The sequence below is a fragment of the Sardina pilchardus genome, chromosome 4, assembly GCF_963854185.1.
Source record: "Sardina pilchardus chromosome 4, fSarPil1.1, whole genome shotgun sequence".
NCBI lineage: Eukaryota > Metazoa > Chordata > Actinopteri > Clupeiformes > Clupeidae > Sardina > Sardina pilchardus.
Window position 1 is genome coordinate 27642013 of NC_084997.1, and position 16340 is coordinate 27658352.

Here is a 16340-nt window from a genome sequence, read left to right on the forward strand (position 1 = left end):
TGTTTTTCTAAAATGGTTACTACATATACCTGGCAATATTATATAATATAAAGGCACAGCATTGAGAAATGTAACGATTTATTCAGATAATCATTCTTCCTCCAAGAATATATTTCTTCAATCAGAATGGTTGCCAAGTGACGTCGAGGCACAGCAACTCTAACTTTTGTATGGAGTCGTGTTAGCGCAGTAATATAGAATGAAATGCAGTCAACATGTAGGGTTGTGCTGGATTATACAACGGCATCGAACATGATTCAGCCAATGATAATTAAGGACCGGATGTGTCCGTTTTAGGATGTACCATTAACGAGTCATATACATACACGCTACGCATCCACATGTGTACTTAAATGGCAAAACTTGAGACCTCTGTCAACAACAACTTTTAAGAACTTTAAAGTAAAACACGGTCAGGGTTTCAGAGGACATTTTGGCAGAACAATTTACAAGGCAACCAAGACAATATTGTGCCTCTGTCCTCAGTCTGAAGCAGCAGCAGCAATCATTTAGTGGCGACTGGCCACCACCACAAGATGTACACGGAGGAAACACTGATGTTAGTGCTTAAGATGTTGGGTACAGGGGATACACAAGGCATTACGACTGGAAAGACGCTTAGGTAGATGTGAGTGTTCCACATAACTAGTGACCACGGAAAGAGTTCAGGAACAAAAAGAGACCAAAAAAAGACACAATTCATAATAGGTTGCTATTCCACACAGATGGTGGAAACCACAACATTTACAGAAGGGATCGCAAACCTCCAGGCATGCAGAGAGGAGTGGCTAAAACAACAGGCCACTAGTGTGTGTGACTGTGTGTGTGTGTGTGTGTGTGTGTGTGTGTGTGTGTGTGTGTGTGTGTGTGTGTGTGTGTGTGTGTGTGTTTGTGTGTGTGTGTGTGTGGCACTGTGAATGTGTGTGTGTGTGTGTGTGTGTGCCCAGGGGAACATGCCGGTCACCCCAATGGAAATCTGGTGGCTGGACCCACAGGACAGGGCTGAGTCCGAGCCGTGACGTGACGTGACTGTTTAGATTGTGCCACTCCCGTTTTTCCTCCTCAAAAACACAAACCCGACGCTTTTACAACGGGTCTTTTGAAGACGAGTTTGTGTTATGCAAAATGTTTACACCGAAGTTCCCAGATGTACTGTAGGTAACTTAACGACAACAGTATCGTAAGACCCCTAATTGTCGGCCGTTTCGTTCGAAAATTCTAAAACAACAATGTTTTTTAATACCTTAAAATAACATTTGCTAAATGAACCTAACATATTTCGGTAGCCATAGGTGTGTATATTAGAACAATATCTGGCTTGGTTCTTACCGGGGCTTTTATCGCCTGAAATATCCAATTTAGTTTACCATGCTCGGGAGTTTAGCGCTGGCCGGGGGGGTTCATATTGTCGGCCTTTTCACATTCTACATCAAAGATTCTACAACAGAGCAAGATAGATCACAGACCGGATAATACGATACGTTGAAGTGCGTTCTATGACTCCATAGGCGCCATTTTGATAAGCTCAGGTGTCGTCACAGAGGCTGGCTACCGTGGGAATCATAAACATTAACTGAACATCTTGCTCCGCTCTAGAATCTTTGCTGTAAATCAACGGTTAGCTCGTCGCTAATCAAAATTCCACCGGAGCTCCAAGCGGTTTTGTAAATGCAGCCTTACAACAGTGTTTTACAGCTCTTCAAGTCACGGTAAAATGTCATTTTTGGTACATAGGTCATTAAGAGACACTTATGGTGTGGGTGCTTGCGTTTCTTTATGAATCCTCCGTCTTAGTTTGTATAGAAATTAATATTAAGTTGCACATACACAGAAGTGTCCGACAACCCGTGCCGTCCGACAATACGTGCCGCTCCGATAGCCGAGTTGTTTTCATTCATTCACTCGGTTGATCGGTCTCAGTCATTCCGTAGCTGTCAAAAATAGCTGCTGTCCAGCCTCTTCATAACTTCCTTTGCGCTTATCATATCCAAGCACACAGACCATTCCCAGTTTAAAGCGCCTTACGTCATGTGCCTATTAATAACGTTTCATTCTGGATTTTGCATACCGAGTTATTTCAGTAGGAGTATTTCAGAGTAGGAGAGATGTGAGGAGTTCCTAAACAAGCACATCTCTAATACACAACTCGCCTAGTCCACAGACCCTTTAAAGGAGAAATCCAGTTTTCAGAAAGATCTCAGTTTCTTAAGGTCACAGAGTACTGTCAGTACGAAAAAAAAAACAAAAAAAACAATAGGTGTTACCTTTGTCGAGGTGTTACAGCCAGCAGCTTACGCAGCCAGTCAGCTACATCGCTAAACTCTGGGGGCGTGTACAGTATGTGACTTGTGAGTTCTCTCGGTTTTTTCCCTACCAACAGTATTCAGTGACCTCGAGAAATGGACAATCTATGTGAAAACTCGCCGGATTTCATCCTTTTAAGCAACACACTCGTTCACCGTTCTTCACTGTAAACTCATCCCTCTCTCTTGTCTCTTCCTCCTCCTCCTCCTCCTCAGAGCCGGACTCCCCCACGGGCGTGCGTTTCTCCAACGTGACGGAGGACAGCGCCCTGATCCTGTGGGGCCCCCCGCGGGCCCAGATCACGGGCTACCGGCTCTTCCTGGTGGTGGAGGGCTCCAGCCCCAAGCAGCTGCGCATCCCGGGCCGCCTGCGCCAGTACACACTGCTCAACCTGCAGCCCGACACGCGCTACACCGCCACCCTGCACACGGAGAGAGACAACGTGCTCAGCGAGGGCACCTCCGCTGTGTTCACCACCAGTGAGTTGGGAATACACACACACACACACACACACACACACACACACACACACACACACACATGTGCGCTACACCGCCACCCTGCACACCGAGAGGGACAACGTGCTGAGCGAGGGCACCTCCGCCGTCTTCACCACCAGTGAGTTAGGACACACACACACACACACACACACACACACACACACACACACACACATATGCACATAGACACACACACACACACACACACACACACACACTCGCGCTACACCGCCACACTGCACACCGAGAGGGACAACGTGCTGAGCGAGGGCACCTCCGCTGTGTTCACCACCAGTGAGTTGGGAATACGCACACACACACACACACACACACACACACACACACACACACACACACACACACACACACACACACACACACACACACACACACACACACACACGCACGCCTACCTCTGAAGTCTACACACCTGTCACACGCCTACCTCTGCTGTCTACACACCTGTCTAACACAGTGAACACAAACACAGGTGAATACTTGCAGGGAAATTCCATGGAATGTCTTGATGTGGTCTTGTTCATGATGTTCACACAGTGCTGCTCTCTTTATGAACCTCTTGTTGTCTCTCCTCCTCTCCTCGTGTGTGTGTGTGTGTGTGTGTGTGTGTGTGTGTGTGTGTGTGTGGTCTCCCCTCTTCTTCTCCCCCCCCAGCCCAGCCCATGGGTAATGCTCCCCGCTTCACCACCGATGTCACAGACACCTCCATCACCGTGTCCTGGAACCCAGTGCCCAGGGTGGGCTACAAGGTACTGGCCAGAGTATAGCTGAGCTGACCATAGAGGTTACGGTACATAGTGCCCAGGGTGGGCTACAAGGTACTGGCCAGAGTATAGCTGAGCTGACCATAGAGGTTACGGTACATAGTGCCCAGGGTGGGCTACAAGGTACTGACCAGAGTATAGCTGAGCTGACCATAGAGGTTACGGTACATAGTGCCCAGGGTGGGCTACAAGGTACTGACCAGAGTATAGCTGAGCTGATCATAGAGGTTACGGTACATAGTGCCCAGGGTGGGCTACAAGGTACTGGCCAGAGTATAGCTGAGCTGACCATAGAGGTTACGGTACATAGTGCCCAGGGTGGGCTACAAGGTACTGGCCAGAGTATAGCTGAGCTGATCATAGAGGTTACGGTACATAGTGCCCAGGGTGGGCTACAAGGTACTGGCCAGAGTATAGCTGAGCTGACCATAGAGGTTACGGTACATAGTGCCCAGGGTGGGCTACAAGGTACTGACCAGAGTATAGCTGAGCTGACCATAGAGGTTACGGTACATAGTGCCCAGGGTGGGCTACAAGGTACTGACCAGAGTATAGCTGAGCTGACCATAGAGGTTACGGTACATAGTGCCCAGGGTGGGCTACAAGGTACTGACCAGAGTATAGCTGAGCTGACCATAGAGGTTACGGTACATAGTGCCCAGGGTGGGCTACAAGGTACTGACCAGAGTATAGCTGAGCTGACCATAGAGGTTACGGTACATAGTGCCCAGGGTGGGCTACAAGGTACTGAGCTGACCATAGGAGAGGCTACACAGTCAACAAGCTTCACCTCCATTGTTCTCAGACATACTGTATCTCTGTATGTGAGAATGAGACTGAGAGAGAGACAGAGAGAGTGTGTGTGTGTGTGTGTGTGTGAGAGAGAGAGAGAGAGAGAGAGAGAGAGAGAGAGAGAGAGAGAGAGAGAAAGAAAGAAAGAAAGTGTGAGAGGGAGAGAGTGTGTGTACAGTATGTGTGAGAGAAAGAGCTAGAGTGAGAGTGAGTGTGTGAGAGAGAGAGAGAGTGTGTGTGTGTGTGTGTGTGTGTGTGTGTGTGTGTGTGTGTGTGTGAGAGCGAGAGAGAGTTGTGTGTGTATATGTGTGTGTGTGTGTGTGTGTGTGTGTGAGCAAAAGAGAGGCAGTGGTGAGTTGGGAGTGCGGTGTCGTCACACTGTCACCTGCATGTCATAAATGTGACCCTGGGAAAGGCCTGACCTTTCACCCCATGTTTATGTGCCCTCCTCTCAGTTTCTCTCCCTCCTCTACATGTCTTTTCCTCTTATCTTCTCCCTCCTTTCTCTACATGTCTTTTCCTCTTATCTCCTCCCCTTCTTTCTCTACATGTCTTTTCCTCTTATCTTCTCCCTTTTTCCTCTACATGTCTTTTCCTCTTATCTTCTCTCCCTCCTTTCTCTACATGTCTTTCCTCTTATCTCCTCCCTTTTTCCTTTTCATGTCTTTTCCACTTCTCTTCTCCCCTCCTCATGTCCCTTACTCTCTTGCCCTCCTCTCTCCCTCTGATCTCCTCTCTTGTCCCCCCTCCATCTCTCTGTTGTTTACCTAGTGGCATGTACGTGCTGTTTACCCAGTGCTGTGTACACACTTACTGTATGTTGTGTACAGTACAACCACAAAGGAGCATTCTCTAGGGGTCCTTGATTCGTGAACTGGATCAATAAAGAAGTTTTAAAAATCAATCTCTCTCTCTCTCTCTCTCTCCCCTCCATCTCTCTTCTCTTTCCACTCCTCTCCCTCTCTCTCTCTCTCTCTTTCCATCTCTCTCTCTCTCTCTCTCTCTCTTTCCATCTCTCTCTCTCTCTCTCTCTCCCCCCTCCATCTCTCTTCTCTTTCCACCTCTCTCTCTCTCTCTCTCTCTCTCTCTCTCTCTCTCTCTAGCTGTCTGTGAGGCCCAGTCAGGGAGGTGAGGCGCCCAGGGATGTGGTCTCTGAGTCGGGCACCGCTGCCATCTCTGGCCTGACCCCCGGGGTGGAGTACTCCTACAGCATTCAGCCAATCATCAACGGCCACGACCAGGGGAACCCAATCGAGCGCCGCATTGTCACACGTAAGTGGGTGGGACCTCAGCCTTCATATGGGAGATTATCAGTAGTATGTAGACAGCAGGAGATGATTACTAATAACCCACCTTACTGTAGCATGGATAGTTTAATTTAGATAGATAATATATTTTACATGGACTCATAATCTTTTCTTAAGTTTACGTAATGCTTACAAACGGAACGGAAGTTCTGTGATAGCCATAGATATTGAGGACTTGGCTGACATAGCTGTTGGCACACAATTTGTTTGTTAATTAAAATGATTTTATTTTATTGGTTTCAGCTCTGTCCCCTCCCACTGACCTGAACCTTGAGTCCAATCCCAGCACAGGAGAGCTGACCGTCCAATGGGGAGACACCAATAGTCCAGGTAACTCCTCCCCTTCAGCTCATAAGCGGATTGCCTTCACAGTGATTTCCTGTGTAGAGCAGTATTTTATGCAAGTTAAAAGAAACAAAACATATTAATACCATATTAACTGTTCCCGTGTATGAACCTCATAGTTGAAGAAATGTTGCAAAATCAATGTATAAGCTGCGACTAATAGTCTGGAAATTACGGTATTAAGCTGTGGCTAATAGATGGGAAATTATGGTAGGCCTATATAAAGTTGTGGAAAGGCAAACAAATGGAATCACAGATATTCTAGCATGCTTGCACATAAGACTCCCAAGAGCACAAATCTGACCAAAACCGAACCTCTCCCTGCCCTGTTTCAGACATCACCGGCTACAGAGTGACATGCACGCCGACCAATGGGCAAGAAGGGAACTCGGTGGAGGAGTTTGTGAAGGCGGGCCAGACGTCGTGCACGCTGGAGAACCTCAGCCCCGGCGTGGAGTACAATGTCAGCGTGGTCACCGTCAAGGACGACATGGAGAGCTCGCCCGTCTCCACCACCGTCACTCCCGGTGAGCGCCGCCTAACGCCGCCAGCACACGACCTTTGAACTCTGACCTGTCTCTGAACCCCCCGGGTCTGACCAGATCTGTCCGCCCACACTAAGAGTGTGTGTGTGTTTGTGTGTGTGTGTGTGGATCAGACACTGATTCTCACCCTAATGTCTGAATTCATTACCACATTAGTGAGAAGTGTTGATAAACAAGTGTTGTGTGGTGAATTAACTAGCCGCTCCTATTCTGCCAAAAAGCATTAAATGTAATGCAGAATTATATTTAATGATGTATGATAATGCTGTGGTGACATAGTCTTTTTCTAACATGTTTCTCGCTTACTAGTGATAAAGTGATATGAGCACACAAGTGTAGGGGTCCTTTTCACACTTGTGATGTGATGGTGACCAAACCAAAGTCATATCACTGGTTACGTGTGCTTGGTCTTCCATGGTATAACAACTGTACCATGTGGAAGGCCCCTTTTATGTACCTCCGGCAGAAGTCACACCCAACAATGACTGTGTGTGTGTGCTTCTCTGTGTCTTTGTATGTGTGTGTGTCTGTGTTTGTCCATCGGCGTGTGTGTGTGTGTGTGTGTGCGCCGTCCGCCCTTTCTCCCGCCCGTTCTAATCCTGCTCAGAAATCCCCAAGCTCACGGATCTGGACTTTGTGGACGTCACCGACACCACCATCGGCCTCAGCTGGAGCCCGCTCAACTTCACCACGGTGACGGGCTACCGCGTCACGGTGGTCGCCGCCGGCGACAGCGTGCCCATCTTCCAGGACATGGTGGAGCCCACCACCGGCTACTACACCGTCTACGGTCTGGAGCCCGGCATCGATTATGACATCACCGTCGTCACGGTCACGGAGAGCGGCGAGAGCGAGCCCACCACAATCACCCAGCAGACCGGTAAGGGGGTCATCGTGTGTGTGTGTGTGTGTGTGTGTGGAAACACCTGGGTGGGGTGGGGGGGGGGGGGGGGGTTAAAGAGTTATTCTCATTGGGGTACAGACTAGGACTTAAGAAAGGAAATGGAGAGGGAATTGGGTCACTGGAGTACTAATTGTTGTTGTGTGTGTGTGTGTGTGTGTGTGTGTTAGACTGGTGTTTTTGACCGCCTGTGCAAGACATGAATTTATGACATGACTTCAGTTTTTCTTGTTATTGCTGAAGACCATCCCACACACACACACACGCACGGTTCAGCAGAATGTTCTCACCAGTGCTTGGAAATGTTTGGTGGTGTGCGAAAAGTGTGGAAAATGGCCTTCAAAATTGACCCAGATTTTCCGCCAGATGTCTCCTCGCTCTGCTCAGTTTGATTAAGCTGACCTAATGCTTCTGCAACAAAGTTTCTTCTGTCAGTTCGACAGCTCTCCGTTGTCATATTTTGACCGCACACACACGCACACACACACAGACACACACACACACACACACACACACACACACACACACACACACACACACACATGAATGCACATTCCCATAAAGGCACTTTCCTAGAAATACACAGAAAGGTTCATATCACAGTCACACCGTCTCTCTTTCTCACACACACACAGACGCACTCATGCATGCATGCAAACAGCCACACATGCTTTTTCTCTCACATACACACACACACACACACACACACACACACACACACACACGCACAGTGCTGTGTGATGTCATTGTTCTGGTGCTGTGTGTTGAAGTTCATTAGCTGAGAGACAGTTTAAGTGAAGCAGGATGTGTGGTGGAGCCAACTGTTGTAATCAGCATCAGTTATCAGTGCGCTGGGATAAACGCACGCACGCATGACGTACACACAGGCACACGCAGTCAGTTCTACACCAGCTATCAGTACTTTGGGCTACACACACACACACACACACATGCACACACATGCACACACGAGAGACTCACAAGAGAGTGTGAGAAAGTGTAGGAACCTGCTGGAGAGGAGAGAGGTGAACTAGGAGACTTGCATATGGTTTTCATCTAGGCTCTGTGAGCGCATGCGTGTCGGGGGTGGGGTCCACTGTGTGTGTGTGTGTGTGTGTGTGTGTGTGTGTGTGTGTGTGTGTGTGTGTGTGTGTGTGTGTGTGTGTGTGTGTGTTCTGGTTTGAAGCGCAGCTGGTACTGGGCTGTGAAGTATTAATTTGTTTCATCTCTCTCTCCGTTGGCAGTTTCAAAGCTCGTAGCCTATTTTCACTCCTCTGTTTCTCTTTGTTCTCTCCCTCCCTCCTTTCAACTTCCAGAATGTTCTCTCGTTCAGTGGCTCCCCCACGCTCAGGTTTATATGTGTTTTAAATGCCCATAAAACTACTGGTTCTGTGTGTTGGCCTCTTTTATAGCGATCCCGCATTTTGAATAGCCCCCAACATCAAGCCCCATTTCATATTATTTCAGTTTGTTTTCAAAGTGTTATTATGAGGTTTTTGGATCTTTTTTTTTTATTCCATCTAGCTTCATTTTCAATATAATTGTGTTTGTTTGCCACAGGTAATGTACAGAGAGCGTTATCCTCCTGAACAATAAGAACTGACCCTGACTTGTCCCTTATAAGGCTTAGTGTGATCTCTGTGTTCACTCTCTCTTTTCTGCCCTCTTTTCTCCCCCCTCTTCCTCCTCCTCCTCTTCCTCCTCCTACACTTTCTCTTCTTCCTCTTCCTCCTCCTCTTCCTCTTCCTCCTCCTCCTACACTTTCTCTTCCTCCTCTTCCTCCTCCTCCTCCTACACTTTCTCCTCCTCCTCCTCCTACACTTTCTCTTCTTCCTCTTCCTCCTCCTACACTTTCTCTTCTTCCTCTTCCTCCTCCTCCTCCTACACTTTCTCTTCCTCCTCTTCCTCCTCCTCCTCCTACACTTTCTCTTCTTCCTCTTCCTCCTCCTCTTCCTCCTCCTCCTCCTACACTTTCTCTTCTTCCTCCTCCTCCTCCTCCTCCTCCTTCTCCTCATGCAGCTGTTCCGGCCCCGACGGATCTGGGCTTCAGCGATGTCGGCCCGGAGAGCATGCTGGTGTCGTGGACGGCCCCCGTCGTCCCCAACAAGGCGGACATTAACCGCTTCATCGTGCGCTACCACCCCATCGACAGCGACGACGACATCACCGAGCGCAGCGTCAGCGCCGCCTTCACCAATCTGATCCTGCGCGGTAAGACGACCTCAGTGACCCTCACCAAAGACCAGAGAGATGCGACCATTTTGTTTTCTGTCAATCATTTATGGGTTTCATTGCCGTGATGTCTTATGCTGTCACAACTAATTACCAACTTAAATGATGTGCTCATTCATAAACATACACACACACACACACACACACACACACACACACACACACACATACACACACACACACACACACACACACACACTCTGATGTTGGCTGTGTGTTTTCCAGACCTGCTCCCCAACACTGAGTACATGGTGAGTGTGGTGTGCGTCTACGAGCAGCGGGAGAGCTCTCCAGTGGTCGGCACTCAGAAAACACGTGAGTAATGGTATCAAAACATCTGAGTAATTAGAATAATTATTAAAGTATATGTGTATGAATAATTAGTTATTATAAAATAACCCATAATGGTGATAATCAAATAGTAAATGGACTGCAGTTATATAGCACTTTTCTACTCTGCCGAACGCTCAAAGCGATTTAGAGTAATGCCTCACATTGATCCATTCATTCATTCATTCATTCATTCATTCATTCATTCATTCATTCATTCATTCATTCATTCATTCATTCATTCATTCATTCATTCATTCATTCATTCATTCATTCATTCATTCATGATGGCGGAGGCTGCCATGCAAGGCGTCTGCCAGCGCATTGAAGGATAGAATAGGGCTGGTTTGCTCATAATCATGTGTACTTTATTCATGACATCAAGTTGAACAGTGTGTCTTCCATTCAGAGAGCAAAGAGCAGGAAGCCGCTGAAGATGCAGGCATTATTAGAATCATCGTAGAGCCAGCTGTGTGCAGGGATTCGCAGGTTAACTTCATCTCCCAGCTCCAGTTGCAATGCCACACCACCACAGAGATAGGAGTTCTGACCATCTGTATCATACTCTTCCAAATGCATAATCTTCCCTCCATTCCTAAGCATCATGATCTGCATATAGCTAAAGTGTGGCTTATCCCTGACAGTGAATCTGAAGTAGTAGACTCCCCTGACTGGAGCTGTGAAGAGTCCTGTCGTGCTGCTGTAGGCCTGTCCAACATTGGTGATGATTTTAGTGAAGACCAAGTTCCGCCCAGTATTCCCAGCCTTGATGTATCCTGCTGAGTTGGTCAGAGCTGCTGAGAACGCCACCTTGGGTTGCTCTGTAGTCTCGTTCTTCAGATTCTCGACGTCAGTCTCAGTGGCTGCCAGTCTGGCCTTCACTGCTGTCAGCTCAGCGTTGGTGTTCTGCAGCTCCATGCTCAGTTCCACTCTCAGTTTCACCACTGTGTCTTTGAGTTCGATGAGCTCAGCAGTTACATCCAACATGGGAGTGACTGCAGCAGCAGCAGCAGCAGCAGCCCCAGTGCTCTGGCTCTCTGTCTGAACTTCAGTCTGGGTGCTCTGAGTCTGAGCTCCACACATGGAGAACAGCAGCACCAGCAGTCGGATGACAGGCCGCATCTTTATTCCAACTCTCTGACTGTCTAACAGTTACTCAATAGTGGTAGTAGCAGTAACAGTGGCAATTGTAGAAGTAGACCTCGGCGAGTGTCCCTCCAGAGACACCCCTGTTTATATGCCTACATTTCTCGTTATGCAATAACTTTTGTCGCCCTTGTGGTTAAATAAAGTCCAGGGACACTGATCAGATTTAGAAATTGTAGATATTATTTTCCAGCGCTCCAGCACATATCCGTGTAGTCAGTTATCAGCGTTGTGGGAAGGAACTCCCTGTCACCCACCTGGACAGTGGGACAGGATAGGAGGGGGTTCAATTACATGAGCTGACAGATCATACATTCTACACTTATTTCATACAGTCATACAATGAATCCTTTAATATTATATAAAAAAAATAACTGAAAGAAATAAATGCACACCTTTACATGCAAGTGACTCAGGCTCAGGACTCAAAATGTGCCTGCCAGTCTGCCAAGTCATGTATCCTTGTGTGTGTGTGTGTGTGTGTGTGTGTGTCCGTGTGCACCTTTCCAAAACAGTAAAACTGCTGCCAAATTCCCTGATTGCGGTGTGCTTTTGATATGAGCATGTGCGAGCATTATCAGAAAACACACTCGATCACTTCGGCTCTGACCAGGATTACAGAGTGGGTGCCACAGAGGGCTGTGTGTGTGACCTTGCTTATGTACAATGCTGGCTTATTTATTATTTTTTACTACATCTTATTTCCAGAGATTTACAAATTATTGTAATTGTAAAGTGGTCCTCTCTTCCCCTCTTCATGACTCCGTTCATTACTCCACTCTTTACCTAGAAGCCTCTTTTTCCAGGGAAATTAGTCTTTTTCTGGGAATACCCGGAGATCACAAGGGACTTTTCTGAATGTTATTTGAGGAATGTGTCTGCCTGTTACAGTATCATATATGCGTATTACTGCTGCAGTATCATAGATCCGTATTACTGTGGCAGTATCACATATTCTTATTACTGTAGTAGTATTGTAAATGCTTATCACTGTTACAGTATCATAAATGCTTATTGCTGTTACAGTATCATACATGCTTATTGCTGTAGCAGTATCACATATTCTTTTTACTGTTACAGTATCATAAGTGTCTCTGTCCCTCTCTGTCCCTCTCCTGTGCAGTGCTGGACACCCCGACGGGCCTGCGCTTCTCGGAGATCTCCACCAGCTCGTTCACGGTGCACTGGCAGGCCCCGCGGGCGGCCATCACGGGCTACCGGCTGCGCTACCAGATGGTGCGCGGCGGACGGGCCAAGGACGAGCGCCTGCCCCCCTCCCGCAGCCACTTCACGCTGACCGGCCTCAGCCCGGAGACCGACTACAGCATCAGCGTCTTCGCCGTCAGCGGAGGACAGGAGAGCCAGCCGCTCACTGGCCAGCAGGCAACAAGTACGCCGACCCCGATTGGTTTGATTTTAGGGAGTCGTTGGACTCTGATTGGTTGATTTTGGGACTCGTTGGACTCTGATTGGTTGATTTTTAGGGTCCAGGGTGGGAAGTGGGCCAATCATGGAGCATTTCAGGTTTAATCGGAGCATTGAGCTGAATCTATTAATTGACATTCAAAAATCATATTGCAAATTGTAAATCGCGATATCTGTCTGTAAAATCACAGTTAGATATTTTCCCCAAATCGTGCAGCTCTAATATACAACTGCTGCTATTAATTTGACCACAGACTCTGTGTTTTTTGATGATGCTCATGTCATTTGTATTAACAACTCGTCTCCCCCCTTCTGTCTCTTTGCACTTTAGTCTCGGACGCCCCCACTGACCTGGAGGTGACCACGTCCTCCCCGACCAGCATCACGGTGCGCTGGGACGCCCCGTCCTCAGTGACCGTCAGATACTACAGGATCACCCATGGGGAGACCGGTGAGAATGAGAATCAAGATATCCCAACAAATGTTTAACGTTCAGGGAACGTTCCTGAAACTCTACTAGTCTGGTTTTGGGTTTTAGATTTTTAGTCAGCGTAGCTTTGTTTTTGCTGCCATATACAATTACATAGATGGTCTGTTTTGTACTCCGTCAAATACACTATAGAAGTTGACATTGAATAATTCAGGACCACCTATAAAAAAAATGTATTTATCTAAATCATTTTTGAAGTCTACAGTCCAAACAAACCAGAAGACATCTCCACATTGCCCTCCCACTGTATACTGGTCTCTTAATTTCTTAATTAATTGAATTGATTTCTTAATTTAATCCGTTTCTCGTGCTCGGTCTTCAGGAGGGGAGAGTCTGCCCAAGGAGTTCACCGTCCCTGGCACCCAGTCCACCGCCACCATCACCAACCTGAGGCCCGGCACAGACTACACCGTCACCGTGTACGCCGTCACCGGCAGAGGGGACAGCCCCGCCTCCAGCACCCCCATCTCCGTCAGACACAAGACAGGTGAGACCTCACACAGGTGTGGACAGCACCAGCCTATGTCATATTAGAGACGGGTGAGACAACACACAGGTCTGGTCCTGGTTGAATTTTTCATGTGAAGACATTTGTAATTTGTTTGTAACTCAACTATTGAATTGCAACATTGTGAAAGATCATATCAGAGACAGGTGAGACAGGTCTATGCAGAACCTAGAAGTAGAGACAGGTGAGACATTACACAGGTCCACTGTCTGCGAAGAACAAACATGATCTGTCTGTATCACTCAACCTTGGAGAGGTTTGTACAGAGGTGTGCAAACAATCGCTGGGAAATGTGAAGCAAAACGTGTCTGTATCACAGTTGTGTAGGCTTCAGCAATACACGATACATCTCTGGCTGGGTGTGCACGCTAGCAGTTAATCTGATGGGTGTTCAAGATGTGAATGCCATGTGATTGTGATGATGGCTTTACCACTGGTATTCACATGATGGTAAATCAGTCAGGTGTGGATGCTATCCTCCATGTGTATGGTGTCAGAGACACCCGTTAAATTACCCCCCATGTCACAAGTGGTTCTGACATGTTGACAGTTGTTTGTCCGATTTTATTGAGGTGTTCCCTTGCATAATGTAAAAATGAATGTTACAGATATAGAGTTATGTAAGAACATTTGTCAGGGTTTTCTATGTGAAGCAGCAATGGTAGACCTCTCTGTCAGTCAATGACAATGTTCTGACTCTCTTTCTTTCTTTCTTTCTCTGTCTGTCTCTCTCTCCCTCCCTGTGCAGACATTGAGTCCCCCTCTGAGCTGGAAGTGACCGATGTGAAGGACAGCACCATCACCGTGCGCTGGACACCGGCCGTGGGCCCCGTCACGGGGTACAGGGTCACGGGGGTCCCCCGCAATGGACAGGGGCCCACCTTCACTGAGACCGTCGCTCCAGGTGAGACTTAGCCTACGTGTCAACGTCAAAGCCATAGACGTCTAGTGTATAGATAAAGCATATGTGTAGATTGTGTTTTGATGTTGTATGTGTTGCTGTTGGGCCTAGAGCCTGTAATAAAGTATTTGTATTATATACAGTATGTCATGGTGATCCAAGGCAGAAAGACATTTAGAAGGCATTTGTACAATCTTGATGTTGAACTGTTGAACTTTTCAAGTACCATATTAAAGAAATGTTATTTTTCACATTTCTTAAAACATGTCCGTTATTCCTGTATATGCATTGTGGACTTGGACAGCTAACGGTTTTCAAACAGCCCTTAATCTGTCTGTATTGAGTCATTTGGATGTAGCCCGTAAGGCACGCAGCCACCTCAAACCACAGCAGTCATAAGGCATGTAGAGATGTAAGCTTTGAAAAGATGTTTGACAGCACATTTGGCACGTCATGGAGGCCTCGGAGTTAAGCATATCCAACAGTTGGATTTAAAACTGAGGGTCCGCATGTGTTACACCACCTGCTATCCCAGGGCTGTTGAAAGCCTCGCTAATGATCATTCATTTCAGTGTGGCGGTGATGCTTATTCCACGATATCAGTTACATTTACATTTATTCATTTAGCAGACGTGTTTTCCCAAAAGCAACTTACACATCCACAATACCACCACCAAGTGGAAATTACGTTACCATAATTTCCCAAATATTAGCCACGGCTTATACATTGACTTTGCAACAGTTCTTCAGCTATGAGGTTAACACAGAAGGGCAGTTAATATAGTATTAATATGCTTTGCTTCTTTCAACTTGCATAAAACACTATCCTGTGCCTTATACACAATACAGCTAATACGCAGGAAATTACTGTATTCATTTAGCAGATGTTATTTTTCCTATAGCAACGTACATATCCGCAATACTACAACGTGTAAATTACGTTAACATAACTTTTAACAAAGTGCTGTTTACGAAATGTTTACGGTTGCTCTGTTTGTGACTGCAGACCAGACTGAGATGACCTTCTCCGGCCTGATGCCCACGATGGAGTACGTGTTGAGCGTCTATGCTCTGGGACAAGACGGGGAGAGCCCTCCACTCGTGGAGACCGTCGTCACCAGTGAGTTAAAAAGCAATTCCCATCCCATAATGAGCCATATAGTTGCCTACAGACACTGTAGATGACTTGTGAATACTTCTGTTTATAAGCAGGTTTTTAAGTTGTTTAAAAAGGTGAAGTAACATGCATGTTGGCGCTTCAGAGTACAAAAAGCCTTACCTGATTAGGAGGTTGTAGCCATCACGTCATCAGTGTTCTTTTGATGTCTTAAACTAAGCTATCAGCGCCACCTGCTGGACAATGTCCAACCGTTTGACCTCTCATCTTTATTTCTGCCTTCTGTAGCCGTGGACCGGCCCAAGGACCTGACCTTCTCGGAGGTGGAGGGCACGTCCCTGCGCATCAGCTGGGACAGCCCCGACGGCCACGTCAGCTCCTACCGCGTCACCTACTCCAGCCCTGAGGAGGGCGAGAGAGTGCTGTTCCCGCCGCCGCGCCCAGACGACGAGTCGGCCACCATCCACGGCCTGCGGCCCGGCACGGAGTACACGGTCAAGGTCATCGCCCTGCACGACCTCACGCCCAGCCCACCACTAGTGGGAACACAAGCCACTGGTAAGCCTGAGGCTGAGGGAGAGTCATTTGTGGGGGGGAAATGTATTTAATTCTAATGTCCAATATTCTTGACAGTGGACACGATAAAGGTTATACACTACTAGAATTATATAATTATATGGGATTGGGAAAAGCCCACTCTGTAGAGTCCAGTCTA

At 47.3% G+C, this 16340-nt stretch overlaps 1 protein-coding gene across 1 annotated transcript in view; it reads left to right on the plus strand.

Moving 5' to 3' along the window:
- Positions 1-16340, plus strand: part of fn1a (fibronectin 1a) — a 47512-nt gene that overhangs the window by 20396 nt on the left and 10776 nt on the right. The window contains exons 20-33 of the mRNA XM_062534856.1: positions 2520-2783; positions 3477-3571; positions 5482-5650; positions 5929-6015; positions 6366-6557; positions 7183-7455; positions 9496-9687; positions 9934-10023; positions 12308-12574; positions 12941-13060; positions 13422-13586; positions 14356-14511; positions 15515-15628; positions 15914-16183. Of these exons, the coding sequence (XP_062390840.1) occupies positions 2520-2783; positions 3477-3571; positions 5482-5650; positions 5929-6015; positions 6366-6557; positions 7183-7455; positions 9496-9687; positions 9934-10023; positions 12308-12574; positions 12941-13060; positions 13422-13586; positions 14356-14511; positions 15515-15628; positions 15914-16183 (2454 nt within the window). The remainder of the gene's footprint in view (positions 1-2519; positions 2784-3476; positions 3572-5481; positions 5651-5928; positions 6016-6365; positions 6558-7182; positions 7456-9495; positions 9688-9933; positions 10024-12307; positions 12575-12940; positions 13061-13421; positions 13587-14355; positions 14512-15514; positions 15629-15913; positions 16184-16340) is intronic.